Genomic DNA, 19,986 nt, shown 5'->3' with positions numbered 1-19,986 from the left:
AAGTCCTATATAATCTGACCTCAACTTTTTCCATCAGTATTTCCCACTACTTTTCTGCACATTCCCTACCCTATGGCCAAATTGTAGTTCTTGAAGACCTTGCCTTCTTAAAACAATCTGATTTGAATTCCAAGTATCAAAGCCTCCCTAACCTCACTGGCTGCCACTTCTCTGTATCCTTTACTGCTTTTTCATTATTTCTCCAAATTTGAAAATCAGATCCTCAAAGTTCATCAAACATCGTTTCTATCTATACTTCCTTCCTAAGAACACACATATGCTGATAATCCCCAAATGTATATCTCTAGCTCACCTAGTTCCCAGAACTTCAGACTCAAATATCCAACTACCTACTCATCATCTTCATATAGATGCCAGACATACATCTCAAACTTAACATGCCCAAACTTGAACTCCATCTTTCCGATCTCAATAAAGGGCAATTCCATGAGTCCAGTTACTTAGCCAAAATCCTTGTAGTCACCTTTGATTCCTTTCTCTCTTTCTCCTACATCCTATTCATCAGCAAATCCTATTGGCTTCATAGTATATCCAGAATCTGACCATAGCTCACCAATTTCACTGCTACTATTTTAATCCACACTACTGTACCTCTTACCTGGATTATTTGAAATAGCCTCCTAACTGGAGACTTCACTGTTTGCCCTTACCCTCTTGGGTCTGGTCTCAAAACAGCAGAGGATATTCGTGTGAAAATGGAAGACAGACTATGTCACCCTCTGCTTAAAATACTCCAGTGGATTCCTAGCTCACTGTAAAATCAAGTCTAACTCTTTAAAATAATCCACAGGGCCTTTTATGACCTGACAGACATCCCGCCACCCATCCCCATCCTCCACTGATGTCATCTCTTACTTGCTCTAACTTGCTCATTCCTCTAAAGCTACCATCTTCCTCACTGTTCCTCAACACATCAAGCAGGTTTTGCATTTACTGTTTCCTCTGCATAGATGACCTTTCCCCTTACTGGGTATCTTCATGAATTTCTCCCTCACTTCTTGCATTTCTGATCAAATGTCATCTTTCCAGCAAGAATTTGCCTGCCCACCCTGAAATTTCATGTCGTCCCATGTTTTCTCCACAGCCCTTATAGTTAGCTGTTGCCACAGTAAAGACAGTAAAAACCCATCCCCAAACTAAATGGCTTCAAATAGTTATTCTTATGACTCTCTGGGTCAGCTGGGACAGCTCTGCTTCATGTGTGTTTATTCTGGGACTCGGCAGTGACAATGGCAGAAGCACAAAAAGGCAAGCAGGAACACACAAAGCCTCCTTAGCTTAGACTCAGAAGTTACACACTAACACTTCCGTCCTGTTCTACTGACCAAACATCAAGGAGCAGGGAAATACATTTCAACCCTTTTAGTGGGAGGAACTGCAAAGTAACATGACAGAGTGTAGATATAGGAAGGGGTGAAGAACTGAGGTCAGTGATACAATCTACTCCATCATGTAACATCATCTGAAACCCACGTATTTACTTATTTGTTCACACTATCTTCTCACTAGCTACTGCATAAGGGTAGGAACTCTGTTTCATTCACTACTTTATCCCTAGTGACTGAAACTCAGCCCACAGTAGTTGATAAGTATGTTGAATGAACAAATTTACCACTGATGCACACGGGCGTTCAATATGCCTACTGTATGCCAGAAGCGATGCTATATGCTAAAGATACAGTGGTGAATGAGGCACATGGCAAATGTCCTCAAGACAATGCCATACCTAGTGAGGAGGCAGGGGGATGGACAGGCAATTATTAACAATGATAAACACCAATAATAGTAATAAATTAGCTAACAATTACTGAGCACCTACTATGTACCAGGCATTGTTCTAAGAGGTGAATTAATCTGCCTCAACAACCTTGAGGTGGGTACTATTATCCCAGTTTCAAACAGGAGGAAAATGAGGTACAAAGAAGTTAAATAAATCATCCAAGGGATGCCTGGGTGGCTGTCAGTTAAGCATCTGCCTTCGGCTCAGGTCATGATCCCAGGGTCTTGGGTTCTAGTCTCACACTGGGCTCCTTGCTCAGCGGGGAGCCTGCTTCTCCCTGCTTGTGCTCTGACAAATAAATAAAAATCTTAAAAAAAAAAATCACCCAAGGTCACACCATTGTAAATGTTGGAGCTAGAATTCAAATACAAGTGGCCTGATTCCAGAACCAATATGCTGCATGCCTCAACAAGACAGGTGCTATTCAGAGATTACAGAGTGCTGTGGAAGCAAAGAGGTAGACGCCTAACTCAATTAGGAGGCTGGGAAGAACCGAGTTAGGAAAAGCCAGACTGAGAAAGGAATAGCCTTGTCTATCTTCTAAAAAGTTTTTCCTTATCAGGAACTATCTTATTTTGTCAACCTACAATCAGCGGTAAGGTGCACCTCAACTTCAGATATAAGAAATATGAAAAAGTGGCCAGTGACCATTTTATGATGCCTCTGATTGTAGAAGGCATGCTGATTTTACAAATCAAAATATGCAAAAAGAAAAGTGCATCCTGTGTGTCCTCTTGCTGTCTCTGCTTTCTCTCTACATACATGCATATATATATATATATATGCTGCCATATATGCTAATGTAGTCTTCTCTTTTTTAGATTTGGTTTAATATTCAACGATATGACTCCCCACTACGGATAAACTTTGATGTCACCAAGCCCAAGCTATGGAAATCTTTCTTTTCAAGAAGCCTTCCATATCCTGGCCTTTCTAGTGTTCAGGTATATAATTCTTTTATTAACAATGTAGACTAAGGGGGTGCCTGGGTAGCTCAGTCAGTGAGTGTCTGACTTTTGATTCCAGCTCAGGGCATCTCAGGGTTGTGAGATCGAGCCCCAGGTAGGACACCACACTGGGTGTGGAGCCTGCTTAAGATTCGCTCTCCCTCTCCCTCTGCCCTCCCCTCCCTACCCCTTCTCTCTCCCTCTCTTAAAAAAAAAAAGTAGACGAAGGAATTTGAAATCATTATACTGGGTAGCCAGATATTTTTTGACCCTTAATTCTACTCCTAGATATTCAGTCAAAAATAATGTTTTTCCAAACTTAGTTGAGCCCAACTCCCAATAAGAAATTACCACCACATCATGAACCAGTATATATATATGTGAAGTTTTGATATAATGAACCTCATGATATAAAGTACCTCAAAATATATTCTATTTAATTTCTTAAATGCTGGTCTCAATTCACTAAATTAATGACTGAATTTCATGACTGCCATTAAAACATGAAATCAAATCACAGGGCATGATCTAGTAGGGGCTCCTAAAATTAATTTAGACGGTCCTGGCCAGATTATAAGTAGTAAGCATGAAAATTGTTTACTAAAACTTCTGTTTAATTTGTTAGCTATATAAGTATGTGTGTATGTGTATACTGAGTGTATAATACATATTTTTACTGTGACCCAGACCCTTCTAAAAAAAAAAAGGTTTAAAAAACAGTGCCCTAGAGAAATTCTTCCATGTGTACAAGGTGACTTGTTATACAAGATTTTTCATTGAAACATTGTTTATAATAGCCTAAGAACTGGAATTACAGAAGGGACAAATTATGAAGAGTACATAATGGAATATTTTATAGTAGTTACACAAATGAATCAACATTAATAAATCTTAGCACTCTAAAAATATGGGTGTTGTTATCTCTAAATAAATATATATACATTTTTAAAGATTTTATTTATTTATTTGACAGAGAGAGACACAGTGAGAGAGGGAACACAAGCAGGGGGAGTGGGAGAGGGAGAAGCAAGCTTCCTGCAGAGCAGGGAGCCCGGTTTGTGGGGCTCGATCCCAGGACCCTGGGATCATGACCTGAGTCGAAGGCAGACGCTTAATGACTGAGCCACCCAGGCGCCCCTAAATAAATATTAAGGGAGAAAAAGCAAGCTGTGTATTCACAGTATAAAACTATTACATAGACTTGTCAAATCACTACTTTGTACACCTGAAATTAATGTAATATTGTGTGTCAACTATACTGGAATTAAAAAAAAAAAAATTACAAAAAGTTTAGAAAACACCCAAACCAAAACAATACATTGTTTGGGGATACATAAATCTGTAATAAAATCGTAAGTACAGTTCATTAACTTGTCTATCTCCACCTCCTGTGTAAACACCAGGAGGGCAGGGATTTTTATTCATGGATATATGCCTATCACCTATAAAAGTGCCTGGCACCCAGTAGATACATGTTGAATTAAAGTGCTAAAAAACAAATCCAGGTCATAGCTGCTTCTATGATGACAGAGAAAGGAGATGAAATTAAGAACTACACAGCGCTGTTATTTATCTGTGGTACTGTACTTACCGTGGGTCCTGGGTACATTGGTATCCATACTATCCTCTGTGTCTGAAGGAATGTCTCAGATTTCATAATTTTTTTAAAGATTTAGAAAAGAATGGATAGCTATCCAAATTAAGTGTAAGTGATTTCTAGAATTTCTGAACTATTTTCTCTTTTATAGCCAGAAGAACTAATTTACCAGCGCACAGACAAAGCGGCCGCAGCTGAGCTACAAGACAGGTCATATGATACCCATAAATCCACACACAATCTGTCACTAGGAGTGTAATACCAAACTAAACAATTCTCAGCCTGGATCAATAATTTGAGCAATTAAACTTTAATTCATGTTTATAGACAGATACCAAATACAGATGTGATCTCTAAATCCCATAGCTCAAAGGGAGGCCTTCACATCAGCATGGTATGGAACAAACACAAGTGACCTCCATTAGTGATAGGTAGTTCCCCCAAAACGTCGCCTCATGAGAGCTCAGCATCATGTTATTATGGGTCTTGTTCAGATGTATCATAATCCTCAGCTTAAATATGCCTCTTTTGTCCAATTAGTGGCTTACTGAGCTTCAGCTGGTTTATAAACCTAACACATGGAGAAGCCTAGTAAGAGTCCCTATAATCATTATAACCCTGTAAAACAAAACTTTACTCTCCCAGTTTTGCAAATGTGGAAACCAAGGTTCAAAGGGGTCAACATACTTGTTAAGTGTCAGAGGGGGTTTCTGAGCCCGGTCAGATCTTTCTGATTTCAAAGTCTGTGTGTGCCCTTTCTACTGTATCAAGCTGTGTAAAGAGCAGCATGTCAAATACTCAAGAATAAATGTGACCCTTTCTAAGTTAGTATTATTACTAGAAGACTCCAATTTATTCTCAATTTCAAATTTTAAATAAAGCCTTACTGGAGATCCCTATTTAGAACAACTAATTCCCCCAAAAGCCTGCTTCTTCTGATAGTTTCAGAATAATGTGGGTCTATTAACTAGACCATTATTTATTTATCCAATATTGATGAAATGCATGGCAATTCAACCATACTCTTGCTCAGACCATCTTGAAACCCTGAACAAAAATATGTATAATGTGCCAAATGAGAAGGGGATCCTGCAGCTAAGCAGTGGGGAGCTGGCTGGGTCCTCTAAATCTGTGCATTTGGCTAGGGAGGCCCAAGAGGCTTTAGAATTGACAGGGTTTCAACTCAAACCCCCGTTTTCCCTGCCATTGTCAAGTCACTCATCCTACCTCAAACTGTCCCCACATAAGTAAAACTGGGACAATATCCCCCTCATAGTCACTGTTAGGATTAAGTAAAAATGAACAGAAAGCATTTTACACAGTACCTGGTAAATAAAGGCTCAATACATGTTAGCTGTTTTCCTTTATTCTGTGTTTTCAACTTAATTTTTGATATCCTGCTTTGTAGTTAATATGATACGTATTGGATCTACAGAATGTAAAGCTTAGTGATGATGGATATCCTAAGAACAGTCTTAAGGAAATTCAGATAAATAATCTTCATAAACAGAAGTCACAGCACAGGGTAAAGAATCAATATGCAGCATTAAAAGCCCTACAAATATTAAGGCTTTCAACATAAACTATGCCTAGTGAACAACTCCACCTGAATCCCCACTGCATATAAACTATCTTTGTTTACAAAAGCCCTTGCAAAAAATAGAGCTTCTTTTTTATAAACAGGATTGAAAAAATACTAAAAGAAAAAATCATGGACTGGAGGCCACGCCATCTGACTAGATGGAACAGGTACTGTACCTCCGCTCTACGGCACTTCTTGCCTGTGTTAGAGAGAAATCAAGGAGAAGACATAGATGACCACAGAGCGGAGCTGCTCAAACAGCTGGGAGACTACCGGGTAAGTACAAATGGCTCTCCACTGAGTCTGTGGATTTCATTTCAAATTGGAAATTGCATGGTATTGGATTTTTAAAGAATCAAAGTAACTACTTTGCTCTCCACAGTACATAGGTGAAGCAGCAAAAGATGTAATTGAAGGTTCAAATCTCAGTAATTAAGCTATTATTAAACAGCAAAATACCTCTATAAACTGAAAATGCTGTAAGACTATGCAATGAAAAATACCTTTAATAAAATGCATTGCCAAGAGTATTAAATACAATTAAAACATCTGACTAAATCATATTAGACTCTAAAGGTGAAACCAACCACTCCTGATCAGTTTTAAGGAGATGATTTTATACTAATTGCTTTTCAGTGCTAAGAAAAATTCTCGTAAGTCCTCTCCACTGTCAGTAGTGCTGTATGGATAATAAAACCTAGAAAGCAGTCTCAAATTAAGACAGTAAGCCTTGTTGGCTAAACAGGGTGAAGTCAAGTTGGACATTTAATACTATTCACGGACTAAAACTAGGTTTTCAGGGGCACCTGGGTGGCTCAGTTGGTTGAGTCTGACTCTTAGTTTCAGCACAGGTCTTGATCTCAGGGTCCTGGGATCGACCCCCCACACTGGGCTCCCAGCTCAGTAGGGAGTCTGAAGATTCTCTCCCTCTGCCCCCCCTACTTGTTCTCTCTAAATAATCTTAAAAAAAAAAAACTAGGATTTCAGCTAGGATGTCTTCAAGTAACAAAAAACTTAATTCAAACAGCCCTGAGCAATAAAAAGAATTTATTGGTTTATTTGAGGAAAAGTCAGAGGTGAGTAGCTATCAGAGCTGTACCACTCTTCCGTTAAGTCTTCCCACTTGCCCTCCTCTGTGTGATGGCACTGTCCTCAGGTTTTTTTCATGGAACCAAATGGCTGGAACAGCTCCAGGCAGGACTCACATCTGCACACATACTGTCCAAAGCAGGAGAGCGTTATCTGTGTGCCATCATTCCTAGCAAGTTTCCTGGGATTCACTTCGATCACACGCCCATCCCTATATCAGTCACTGTGGCCACAGGGATAGAATACATTGATTAGGATTAATCCAGATCCCTAGAATTACATGGGTTACTATGCAAACTAGGGACTATTAGGCAGAGGGAAGGGAATAGTGGAGGGTGGCTGGGTGCTAACAGCTGTCTTATACACCAAGTCAATATGCTAGCAACTGAACAAAAAAGACATTTGGCCCCTCTCCATTTTCTGTATTGCTAATACATAGCTGAAGAGAAAAGCAGAACTAAATAAATGACTTCAAGATGCAGAAGGAAGACAAGAATATTAAGAATTGCGTATGTTTAAACATGGAGAAAAAAATACAATGAAATCCTCAAGCTTCACTAATGACTACAAATCTTGGTTGTTTTTTCCCTTCAGTTCTCTGGATTTCCCCTTCACATGCCCTATTCTGAACTGAAACCTTTAATTGAAGCAGTGTATAGCACCGGAGTACATAATATTGATGTTCCTAATGTTGAATTTGCTTTAGCTGTATATATCCACCCATACCCCAAAAATGTTTTGTCTGTTTGGATTTATGTTGCCTCCCTTATACGCAACAGGTAATTTTTTCATTGTATTTTTGTATCATGTAAAAAATGTAATTAAGGTATGAGAGTATTTTTGTGATATTGATCATATTAGAAGAAATTATTTGTAAATAATGAAATAAAATTATCATTATTTTCAAAATAAGTGTTACTTACTAGTCTGCATTACCTCTTGCCACTCTGACCCCACATTTAATCAAGGCTACCCAGAGTTCCTCCTCACACTAAGAGCTCCCTACCTCTATGCCTTTGTACTTACCTTCTGCTTGGAATGCCCTCCTTCTTTGTCCAGCAGAATACCCATCATACTTTTAAGAACCAGCAAAATAAACAACTTCTCTGGGGGCAGGAACAACTTCGCGATACAAAATTTTTAACACCAAATACCTCATAAGACCTTATCCTATAGAAATACTGAGCAAACATGTACATGCACACAAATGTGCCCATATATACACACACATACTCTTATTGAAACAATGGGGGGGGGAGTATGTTTAAACATTCACCAAAAGGGAAGTCGTTTAAAAAATTAAGCCATTGCTATGGACTAAATGTTTGTGTCTCCCACAAAATTCTTATCTCGAGACCCAAATCCCCTATGTAATGGTATTTGGAGATGGGTCCTTCGGGAGGCAATTAGGTTGTGAGAGTGGAGGCCCTGTGTTGGGATGAATGCCACTGTCAGAAGAGACAGGAAAGAGTTGGCTTCCTTCCTTAGGCTATGTGTGGATGAAGAGATGGCCCTCTGCAAATCAGAAAGACAGCTCTCACCTGAAACCACATCTGCCAGCACCTTATCCCTTGACTTCCCAGCCTCCAGATAAAGGAGAAATAAATGTTTGCTGTTTAAGCCACCCAGTGTATGGTATTGTTAGAGCAGCCTAAACAGACTAAGACAAACACCGGTACTACCATACAAGCCATTAAAAGGCATTAAATATATGTGCTGACATGGAAAGATGTACACAAAACAGAAATACATAAAGCAGGATTTCTTAACAGAAGCACTACTGACATTTTGGGCCAAGTAATTTTTTTTTTTTTTTGGAGGGCTGACCTGTTCATTAGAGGATATTTGGCAGCATCCCTGACCTCTACCCACTAGATGTCGGTGACATCCTTTCCCTCTGCCAAACTGTGACGACCAAAATGTTTCCAGACATTGTCTAATAATGTCCTCTACGGGATAAACTGACTCCAGCTGAGAACCAGTGATATAGATGGAGTATGATCTCACTTAAAAAAAAACAAAACATAAAACCAGAGGGACCAAATTAAGGAAAAACATTCACCTTTTACTTTATTCCCTTTGCCTTCCTCTATCAGATTATATTACAATTATGTGTTTGCATGCCTCTGATACCTCAACTATGAACTCCTCTTCAAGGGAGACTTCAAGGACTGACATGTAACAGTCATTACCAGGCAATACCCCATCATTACAAGGTATCCATGGATGAGTTAACCTCCCTGCTACTTATTTTCCCCATATATAGGATCAGAATGATCACATTACTTACTTCCTCTCACTGTTTAAACAAGTCAGTATATGTAAGTATAGGTACTTAGAACACTGTCCAGCGCTGAGCACCTGATGTCAGGCACCCCAAGGCAGTTCACATAACTTGTATTTTATTCTAAGAATGAACAGGTCCAAAAATTCATTAAATCAATCACAAAACCCAAGATAAATTTAAACCAAGTATTTACAGTGTTTCATCAAATACTAACTATACCCCAAAGTTAATGTATAAAAATTAAATGTAAATTACGTTGTCAATCTCCCCATGCAACTAGAGAGAGAGTGGAAAAACAGTGAGTCTCCACAGGACGATGTGCTGACACACCCAAGTCCATGTAGTTCGGGACTGCCAGGTCCTATTTAATGGTTTGCTACTATCAAGCAGCACAGGACAAAGCAAAAGGGAGGCACCTCAATCACCTGGTACCCCTGAGGATACCCCGCTCAAATTAGTTAAAAGAAAAACATTTAAGTCAACTCCTGAAACATCATTGAATCATTATCAGAATGTCTCCCCCAAAAATATTATACTGTTTTGTGACTACATGGAGGATAAACTTGAGTCCTCACTTGATGACTCAGGGCCAGGAGTCCGGACGAGTAATTTTACTCACAATTCACGTAAATACAGATAAGATGAAGTATGGGGTTGGATGGACTCACTCCAGAAGAATTCCTGTAGTATGTTTTCTTAAAAATAGCCCCTGATGTGAACTTTCCAAATAAACTTTATTAAACACTTAAGGAAATAAAAACACAGTAACTACAAGAAAATCAACCTTACAAAATAAAACTTCAGACCCCGTTAAGTGCTCACTAAGCTTAAATTTCCTTTCAAATTCTCTAAGGGATCAAGAAATCATTTCTTACTTTGTGCTTAGGCCAGACTTTTAAAGGAGGCCTTCTGCCACAGTACCACAAAAGCCGTGACTACTTACACCTAAGAGGTACAGGTTCAAAAGGTAAGACGGTTTGTTCACACAGCTGCCTCATCCTACATGCAAGAAACATTCTGCAAGTTCAACCATGACACAACGAGAGAACCCTGACAGGAGGCAACACTTCAGAGAGAGCCATTAAGAAAGGCGCCCCCACCCCAGACTTGGGTCTCCCCTGCAGTGTTTAATTCAAATATTAGTGTAAGACATAGGTCGATTCTCCCTGTTCAGATTCTCATCAAATGAGTCTTCCTTCATCTTCAGAAAGCTCTGTCTCAAACAAAGTTTTCTCTTAGCCTGAACTAAAATCTGCTTACCTGTAGTTTGTCCCTTTCCTACTCCTATCCCTCAATAAAACAAACAAGAATACCTGGGACCACAAGTAACAAGACTGCAAGATTAATTCCTCTTCCACAGCCTTGCATGCATTTCCAGAAGCAGATGGTGTGCTGCCAACTCTTCAGGACATAAAATTATATATAGCATTACCTAAAACTGATTCAATATGTGCCTTTCTGAACGATAGGTCCCCACTCCCACTGTCTCTTCACACAGCAACGAAGACAGGCATACACATTCAAATTCTGACTACTGCACAATTAATCTCAAAAAAGACAATTCAGCTCAACAAAATTAGGTATCTGTCTAAATTGCCAGGATCATGATTTCACAGGAGCTCAAAAGAAAATATTTAGACCTATTTTACACTAACATAAACCTGAATTGAGATTTCTAATGAAATCAAACACCAAAAAAATTATTTGGTAAAGTCCTCAAAGTAGATTTTATTGATACATTTGTTCAAATGATTGTGGAATTTTTAAAAATCCCTCCGAAATTTGACAATTTAGGGACAGTGGTAGGAACCAGGAATATCTGAAGAAAGCAAATACAAATACATTGGTACTTTGCTAGCTCACTGAGCTAACACCAAGAAGCCAATTTATTCTATTATCCTAAAGAATCTTATATGTGGGTATGTTTGAATTGGCCCTCTGAGAACTGTTCAAACAAAGGAAACATTATGGAAAAAAGACTGGTTTTCAAAATGTGCAATCTTTGAAAATAAAACTTCAAAAATGTATGTTTGAAAAGATCTGCAAAGCTTGGTACAGTGTTTATATATAAAGAGAACCAATAACCCCATTGACTTTAAAACTCAAATTAATCTAAAAAATACTTTAAATGGCATGGCATTAGTGACATTCTTTTCAAAGCATTCCATTTAAAAGAAAACTGCTAAAATTGTTCTCACCCTTATGAAAAGATCTAATCCCTTTCTAAAACAAAAAGATGATTTGCAAGAGAAACAACACTGTACAACTGACTGGTAAATAAAGATTTCTGAGGCTGTAAGAAATGGGGCCAAAACAATCAAAAAGGGATGGTTAACACAAGAAATCTGCTATAAGTAAAGTGCATGAAAGGAAGCCTGCTCAGCTAAATGAAGTAGACAAAGGTCAGGAGTCAAGGGTCATTCGCCAGAGCGGCAGCAGGCTCGAAAACCACACTGCAAATTCTGGCATCCGCTGGCGGTATCGGCATGAGGACCTGTGTAAAAACAGAAAAGTGTGAAAGGAGGAAATTTCTTAGCGATCACATGAAAGAGCTAAGACATTTGACTTTTTTTTACTAGCAATACATTTATAACATAGAAGTAAAATGTCCCAGTGAGTGTATAAAAAATTAGACACAAATACAGCCAGCCAACAGCAGCTCTACTTTAACTGGTCCAAAAGCTAAATGAAACAAGAAGGGAAAGAAATAATTTTTTGGCAACAATCTTACAAAATAAAAATCTAAGACAAAAAGATAACCCACAGAAGCAAGCCTGTCCAGCTACCTTAACAACAGATTTCTTATACTCAGAACATCCTTCCTAGAAATATAATTAAGACAAAAACAGCCCCCTCCGTAGATCAGCTAAAGAACCCAGTATTGAGCAATTACAAAAACATTACAGTCGAAACTTAAATAAACTATATAGACATAGACTGAACATGATTTCCATATCTTTATTTAACAGCTGCAGCCAAAATAAACGGCTAGGGTTAAGTGAAATTATCTTCCAGAATTAAGTATATAATGAATGATTAGCTAAATAAACATACCTAAGACATAATAAAAATTATGATTCATTTACAAAACAAGAATGCAACACTGTGGAGTAACTGACATTTTATCCCATTCACGTTATGCTGCCCAGACACTACATACAAGATCCATTAGGGAACACAACTGAGAATTAGGAATATCAAAGAAGCGGTATCATGGCACATAAGCAAACATTAAGTTTTTTGAATGAATCACAGTTTTCATAAAGGCAGGCAAATGTGCAAAAGGATGTTTTAACTATACCGAAGCCTTTCAGTGTGTCTGCACCATGAAGAAACAAAGAGCAGTTAATTCGTTCTTATTCATCAAACAGAACCAAAATCCTTGCATGTGTAATATGTAAGGATCCCATACAAAAAGTACATGAAGTGTCATTTTATAGACGTCAAATGGATTATAACTGAAAAATCATAGTACTCTGATTGATATCTAGTTTAACTCAGAAACTATTTTAAATAAGCTTTGTTTTGTTTTTTAAAGTAGCAGTCCGCTGCAAAAGAAGGCATTTGTGCTAATACCAACATAAGGAAATGGCTACTTGCAATAAAATACACAAAACACTTATTTCCCAGAATCTTCCCTTGTATTCCTGAAACGGCACACACAAAACACTAAGGGCAGACTTCTTAGGATATACAATCAATGAAGTATAATGTTCATGTATTTCAATAAAGAAATGATAATATATCTTTAAGTAAGAAAAGAAACTAATGAACTTTACAAGCATATGTGGGACTGCAATTGGTTAGGACTTCATTTATTTTCAAAAATGTATGTTTAATTTTAAAATAGATGTGATGATGCCTGGGATATGGGGAGCAGGTATGGGAGTGGGCAATGGAAGATGGACCATGCTTTTATAACTGCCAAAGCAAATAATACATGAGGCTTCATTACATTATTCCATGTTTACATGTTTAAAATTTTCCATAACAAAAAGTTTAAAATATTTCAAATATAAAATTAAATTACCAAAAGCCCATTTTTATTTAATCAAAATTAAAACCTGTTCTATCTTAAAAATGAAAAGTTGAATGCCAAATATTTAAAAAATTCACAAAGTAATTTGTTATTAATTTCCCTTAAAATAAGACTCAAGGTTAGTCATCTTAACCAAAATCAAAGTAAAATGTCCTAGTACGTATCATATTTATTAGAAATGTCCTGACAGGGGCGCCTGGGTGGCTCAGTTGTTAAGCATCTGCCTTTGGCTCAGGTCATGATCCCAGGATCCTGGGATAGAGCCGTGCATCAGGCTCCCTGCTCAGCGGGGAGTATTCTTCTCCCTCTCCCTCTCCCACTCCCCCTGCTTGTGTTCCCTCTCTCGCTGTGTCTCTGTCAAATAAATAAAATCTTTAAAACCAAAACAAAACAAAAATGTCCTGATAAGGAAACCTGTAGTTTGAAACTCTTCCACTGTCAACCTTTGACCAGGTTTTCCTTCTGAACGTATTTTCAGCTTTTTCCTTACACACTACTTAACCCTCCATGCCACCTCTTCTGAGCTTGTCTTTCTGCACCCCTTAAACGCTGGTTCCTGCTCTGCCTGACGATCACCTAGTGCCTCTCTTCAAGACCCAATCCCCTGCCTCGCCACCACTGCCCTGTTGACAGTCAGTCCCTGGGATGAAATGCTTGAACTGGTGGATTTTGCAAAAATCTGTTTCTCAGTATGTAATCCTACTCCAATTTTTAAAAAGGGAGCAATAAGAGCAAAGAGACATGGAGACTTTAGACAATTTTCCAACTAAAACTCCCTTAAAATATTTAAAAATTTCTCTATTCCTATTTTTTAAAAGACAGAAAGGTAAGGAAGAAACTTTACACTGAATTCAACAATGACCTGGGAAAAGTCCTAAGTGATGGCTGAAAGCAATGCAAGTGAAGTATGCTACTAATTTTAAGGCAGGAAATATAAGGGAGCCTCAAAGGAGCCAATAGGACCAAGGAAACTACTCTAGAGATTCCTAGCTTTCCAAATATACACAGCTAGTCACCATCCTCCCCAAAAGACAGGCTCAGCAACCTCAGGTCCACCCTGGCCACTCTTTGATCTCAAAGTCTAAAGGATGGTAATAGGGATCACAGGGGAAGAAAAATGCAAGAATAAAATTATGTGTCCCATATTAGGTTGAAAGTAACCCAATCCTGCTTATCTGTCAGCATCTCCTTATTAACATCACAAAACAAATTCCTCACTCACACTGATACAAAATGTGCCCCCTCCTTCAAATTTGCACTAGAATGTCTGAGTTTTAAGTACAGAGTGAAAAGGGTATTTCAAATCAGAAAGTATGATCTATCTAGAGAAGCCTATGAGGACTTAAACAGTAACTATGATACTATCTTGAAACTACAATCCCATCCTAAGGTCAATTTATAGACCAGGTGTCTGAACCTAATAGTCATGAAAGTAGGAGATTTTATACTATTAAAGGCCAGGGGCAAAGCAAAAGTGAAGACAACCACTGTTTCTAACTTAGGTTAGTCTCATAATGTAGAAAACAGTAGAGAACAACAATTTCCAAAAGCATGAAAACTGTAAGCAATGTTAACATCTTAGGCATCGTAGAAGGACTGTTCAGAAAAGGGAATAAATGGACAACAGAAAAGTGAGGCAGCATTAGACAGAAACACGACTAAGATATCTCATATGTTATTTTGCCAAGTATCTCAAGCAGACAGCTGTGCTTTCATAGACACTGACAACTCAAAAGGCCATTCCCTTTAAATATTTGACTCATCACCAGCAAATGTCTATCTCAATACAGAACAGAAAATTCAAATGGTTGTAATATATGAGGGCTGAGGGCTAAATTACGTTAAAGAATAATAAAGAAAACAGGAAAACAAAATTGGGCATAATCGTTAAATAAAATTTTTAAATGCATGGTAAAGAAATAAATTTGTAACAAAGCATTTTTTAAATATTAGATAAAAAGGGCTATAATGTTAACTATAGTTATTTTCCCAAATTTTTATTTTTGATTGACTTGTTTTTCCTGGATTTTAAGTATATTATTTATGCTGTATATCTGCACTTACCTTCACTTACCTTTAATTCCTCTTTAACTTAAATTAGAAACATAAGAGAGCAAATCATCTGAGACTGTGTCACCTCCAGAACTATGAGCTAATCTATCTTAATTCATAAATTATACAGACATTGAAATGCAAATCAGTACAAAAATTTATTTGCTATCATTGTTCAAGTGTTCTTCAGAGCTCCAAAACTATGCAATTCCATTTAACACTTCTTAAATGACGAAGAAGCTTTTAAATGTTATGGCAAAGAAGCTTTCTTTTATGTTTAAATCTTAACTTTATCAATCAAATCACAAATTTAAATGTCACGAGGAAACATTCAGAAGAACAAAACTGGCATTTTTTTAATCAGTGCTTAGTACAGTATCTTGCTCACAGTGGATATTATTTGAATATCTGATACTAACTTCTCTACTAGTGCTTAGGAAACAGGTCATTCTGCTTTACTTATCACTCATTATTTAGTTAATGAATACTGTTTATCAGTATTTACTTCTTTTAGTTAGTAATCTAGTAGCTAACTATACTAAGGTTTTTTTTGACAAATACATTTTTAGTTAAATGTTACCCAAATATTTAAAATATAGTTTGTCACCCATGCTCCCTATTATTCTAAGACCATGTATAAAACATATTAACTACTTTCAGAAAAAATAAAAATAAAAAGGGTGCCCCATAAGCAGTCATTAAATATTTATTGTACAAACTGAGCTGTAGTAAAAAATACTGGATCAGTCGTGTCATCTTGCAAAACTGGATACAATGCAACTTTATTCTAACACTTTCTAGGTTGTCCATATGTCCTTTTAAGGAAAAAGTGCCATCAGAGCATTGCTTTAAGAGCAATTGGCTGGAACTCTGGAATATAAGTTAATATGACAAGTCACCCTATAAACTTTAAAGGATTTCCATTTCCCCAAAATCATGTTTTAAGAAGCTGTAAAAGGAGACTTAATATTGGATTATACAAGCGCTGTCAATTTCCTTTCAAATCTTTCAAAGAAGTCAGATATCTTCATTAAAATTCATTTATTGAAAATTACCACTCATTTAGCAAGGAAAAAATCACATTCAACAAAAGGAATGTAGCAGCTCCTTTGAACACTTTAATATTTATATATTCAAAACCAGTTAAGATGAAACGAATTCTAACATCCTAACAAAATGCAAAAGATTAGGTATTTAACTTTATCCCATCACCTAAATTATTTCAAGAAGTTTTCAAAACTACACAAGCAAAACAAGTAGGCAGATCATAAAAATGAACTGAAATCCGATCTCCCCTACCCTGTAACATCTATATACCCAAAAACAAATCTAACAAATTCAGTTGTGATATTCCCACAAGCATAACCTATGCTGAAATCAACTGTAGACAATTCAAGTGCAACATACAAATAAGATGTTTTTCTTATAAAAATAATTGCTTACTAGTTACTTTTCATAATATGTCCTAGAAGCCTTAGGAATTAGGAAGTACAACATTGCACCTACAATGACATAACTGTACATTAAAAAAATCTCCCATCACAAATTTACTGCATCTACCAAAGCAGTAAATGGTTTGTGCAAGCAATCAAACTTTAAGTTTTTGTATGCTTAGCAGGTTGCAACTAAAATGACACTCATTTCACCATTCCTGGATTATATGCTGAAGGCAAGAGAGAGCAAAGAAATGCTCCTACTTAGTACTGCAACTTCAAGAACAAGGGAGGTCATCTCCTGCGTCACCAATGTGATGCCAGAAATAAAAGAGCTGCGATCTCCTGTCTCTTTATATGTATTTAAGGAAAACTTAATCTCCCAGAAATAGCAATTTGCTAACTTCCACAGGTATGTCATTAAAGAGACCATTCCTCCAGCCTTGGTTCCTTTCAATTGTTCTCCCTGAGAGAAACTCAGGTGATCTTCTTGTCATCTTAAGATAACTTAGGCTTTCAAAGAAAACAGTATATGGTGTAAAAAGACAGGTGCATAGTAGAATCTGAACCATGTAAATGTTTCTCCAGTTATAAATACAGGGGATTGATTTGCTTACTAATAACTGAGAAGCTTTTTGTGCTTCTAGAAACTTCAGTCTCTACCAGGACTATCAAAAGCCCAAAAGGGTACTGAATGTACCTTGAAAAAACATATGCAACAAGCCCACTGCAGGGTAGGGATAGGTTTAAGAACAAAACAATCAATAAATATTTATCCAATGATTGTTATAACTAAGTTCAGGAATCAATCTCCAAAATACTGTAGGAATTTTAGTCATGTCTAAAGCATCTCAGCCTCTTCCCCAATACTACACACCCATCCCCCTCAATCTTCCATGAAACTGATTTGAAACCAGACCCAGGATCCCCAATAAGTTCACATTACCAAAGTCCTCCCTTCTCAACTGCATTTTTTTTTAAAGTTGTGTTACAAGAAAACTGAGTCATCATCCCTAAGAAACTGGTGTATCTAGAACATCAATACTGCTAAATTGTTAATGAATGCTATATACACTCTAGAAGAATTTCCCAAAATTTTGTAAGAATTTTAGTATTTCTAGGGGTCCCTGGGTGGCTCAGTTGGTTAAGTTGGTTAAGCAGCTGCCTTCGGCTCAGGTCATGATCTCAGGGTCCTGGGACTGAGTCCCACGTCAGGCTCCCTGCTCAGTGGGGAGTCTGCTTCTCACTCTCCCTCTGACCCTCCCTGCTGCTCCTTCTCTCTCTCTCAAACAAATAAATAAAATCTTAAAAAAAAAAAACTTTAGTATTTTTACAACTTGCCATTTTAGAATTTATTAAACTATTACATATCTCAAAAATCTGGAATATATATTTGAAATACCTATCTGAAAGAAAAACTTACCTTTATAGAAGCTAATTAATGAAAACATACATGATTTTTAAATTTTATCAAATGTAAAGAATCACCTCTGAAAGTAAAAAAGTTCGGTAATTAGCTAGACAATTAAATAGAAACCCTAAGAATAATGAGAACTGTCAAAAATTTTTAAATCCATTCCTTCAAAGTTATCTCATTATTAAAAGGCATTACCGTTAATGTTGTCACAGTAGTAAAAGTATTCATCGTTTAGAGAAGGACATGCTGAAACCAAATCCTGTAGGCCTGCACCAGTTACAGTAAGACAACCAGAGAGATTAAGGTGCTCCAAATAAGGCAGCCCTCCTCCCAGAGTCAAAACCCTGTGTAAGAGAAGCAATCCAACAATTAGAATATATTAATCTATGAAAATTTATGTATTCCTATGGCCCACTGGACCACTATTAACAAATCTTTCAATTTGGTAATGAGAAAATTCAAGAATTTCTATAAAACATGGTAACTCACCTCATCCTTAGGCAGCAATACGCTTAACTGAGAAAAACTTCCTACATTTTTCCTAAGGACATTCAATAAACAAGTCTATAAAATTTCTCTTTGTAAGAAATTACAGCAACTCAATCCTTAGAAGTACTGAATCTTGGAACTGTAATCATTCTCCTACAGGTTGTCTAAGTGAAAATTATCAAGAAAATTACTGACTAGTTTTGTCAGTTCCTCAGAGTTAGAGCTAGCATATGATCCAACACATCCTCTCCTAGGTGTACACCCAAGAGAACTGAAAACATATGTTCACATGATAACTTGCAAACAAATACTCATTGCAGCTTCATTCATAATAGCCAAAAGTGGAAACAACCCAAATTTCAATTAATTAAAATGAGTGGATAAATAAGCATTAAACAGCCATAAAGTACTGACACATGCTACCACATGGATTAACTTGAAAACATATGCTAAGTGAAAAAAGCCAGACACAAAAGGCTACATATTGTATGATTCTATTTAGATGAAATATCCAAAATAGGCAGAATAGGCATAGAGACAGAAAGTAGACTGGCAGTTGCCAGGGGCTGGGGGCAAAGAGGAATGAGGAGTAACTGCTAAAGAGTAGAGGGTTTCCTTATGGTATGATGAAAATGTTTCTGAATCAGTGGTGACGCTTGCCAACCTTGTAAATCTACTGAAACCACTGATTTGTATACTTCAAAAGGATGAACTTAATGGTAAGTGAATTACATGTCAGTAAAAAATGAAAACCTAATGGTATATCCTAGAAGAATAAAAACATTAATATAAATAGATAAAATGAGAAGTTAGCTAAAATGACAATGGCAGAGCTGAAAAATATCAAGAACAAAATTAAGAACATCAATTTTCTATACAATATTTAAAGCAATATTACAACAGCAAAACTGTGAAAACTGGAACAGTCGATCTTAAAAGGGACGTCAAGAGGGCGCCTGGGTGGCTCAGTTGGTTAAGCGACTGCCTTCGGCTCAGGTCATGATCCCAGGGTCCTGGGATCGAGTCCCACATCGGGCTCCCTGCTCTGCGGGAGGCCTGCTTCTCCCTCTCCCACTCCCCCTGCTTGTGTTCCCTCTCTCGCTGTGTCTCTCTCTGTCAAATAAATAAATAAAATCTTTAAAAAAAAAAAAAGGAGTTTCAAAGATCAGGTTTTTAAAAAAAAAAAAGGGACGTCAAGAGACTAACAATACAGTAAGTTTAGTTAAAAAAATTAACATGATTGTACAGGTACG

General features: G+C 37.2%; 2 protein-coding genes across 2 annotated transcripts in view; one reads left to right on the top strand and one right to left on the bottom strand.

Moving 5' to 3' along the window:
• The window catches only part of CC2D2A (coiled-coil and C2 domain containing 2A), a 121,344-nt gene extending 113,416 nt beyond the window's left edge, over nucleotides 1–7,928 (top strand). The window contains exons 31-34 of the mRNA XM_081813176.1: nucleotides 2,623–2,745; nucleotides 4,497–4,555; nucleotides 6,029–6,203; nucleotides 7,611–7,928. Coding sequence (XP_081669302.1) covers nucleotides 2,623–2,745; nucleotides 4,497–4,555; nucleotides 6,029–6,203; nucleotides 7,611–7,799 — 546 coding nt within the window. The 3' untranslated portion in view covers nucleotides 7,800–7,928. The remainder of the gene's footprint in view (nucleotides 1–2,622; nucleotides 2,746–4,496; nucleotides 4,556–6,028; nucleotides 6,204–7,610) is intronic.
• Nucleotides 7,929–11,003: 3,075 nt separating this feature from the next.
• Nucleotides 11,004–19,986, bottom strand: part of FBXL5 (F-box and leucine rich repeat protein 5) — a 28,560-nt gene continuing 19,577 nt past the window's right edge. The window contains exons 8-9 of the mRNA XM_081812591.1: nucleotides 18,440–18,588; nucleotides 11,004–11,797 (exon numbers count right to left, since the gene is read on the bottom strand). Coding sequence (XP_081668717.1) covers nucleotides 11,721–11,797; nucleotides 18,440–18,588 — 226 coding nt within the window. The 3' untranslated portion in view covers nucleotides 11,004–11,720. The remainder of the gene's footprint in view (nucleotides 11,798–18,439; nucleotides 18,589–19,986) is intronic.

Source organism: Leptonychotes weddellii, chromosome 2 (genome assembly GCF_054177405.1).
Source record: "Leptonychotes weddellii isolate Sample4059 chromosome 2, ASM5417740v2, whole genome shotgun sequence".
Taxonomy (NCBI): domain Eukaryota; kingdom Metazoa; phylum Chordata; class Mammalia; order Carnivora; family Phocidae; genus Leptonychotes; species Leptonychotes weddellii.
Note: the sequence above shows the minus strand (reverse complement) of the source record. Positions and strands in the feature narration are given on the sequence as shown.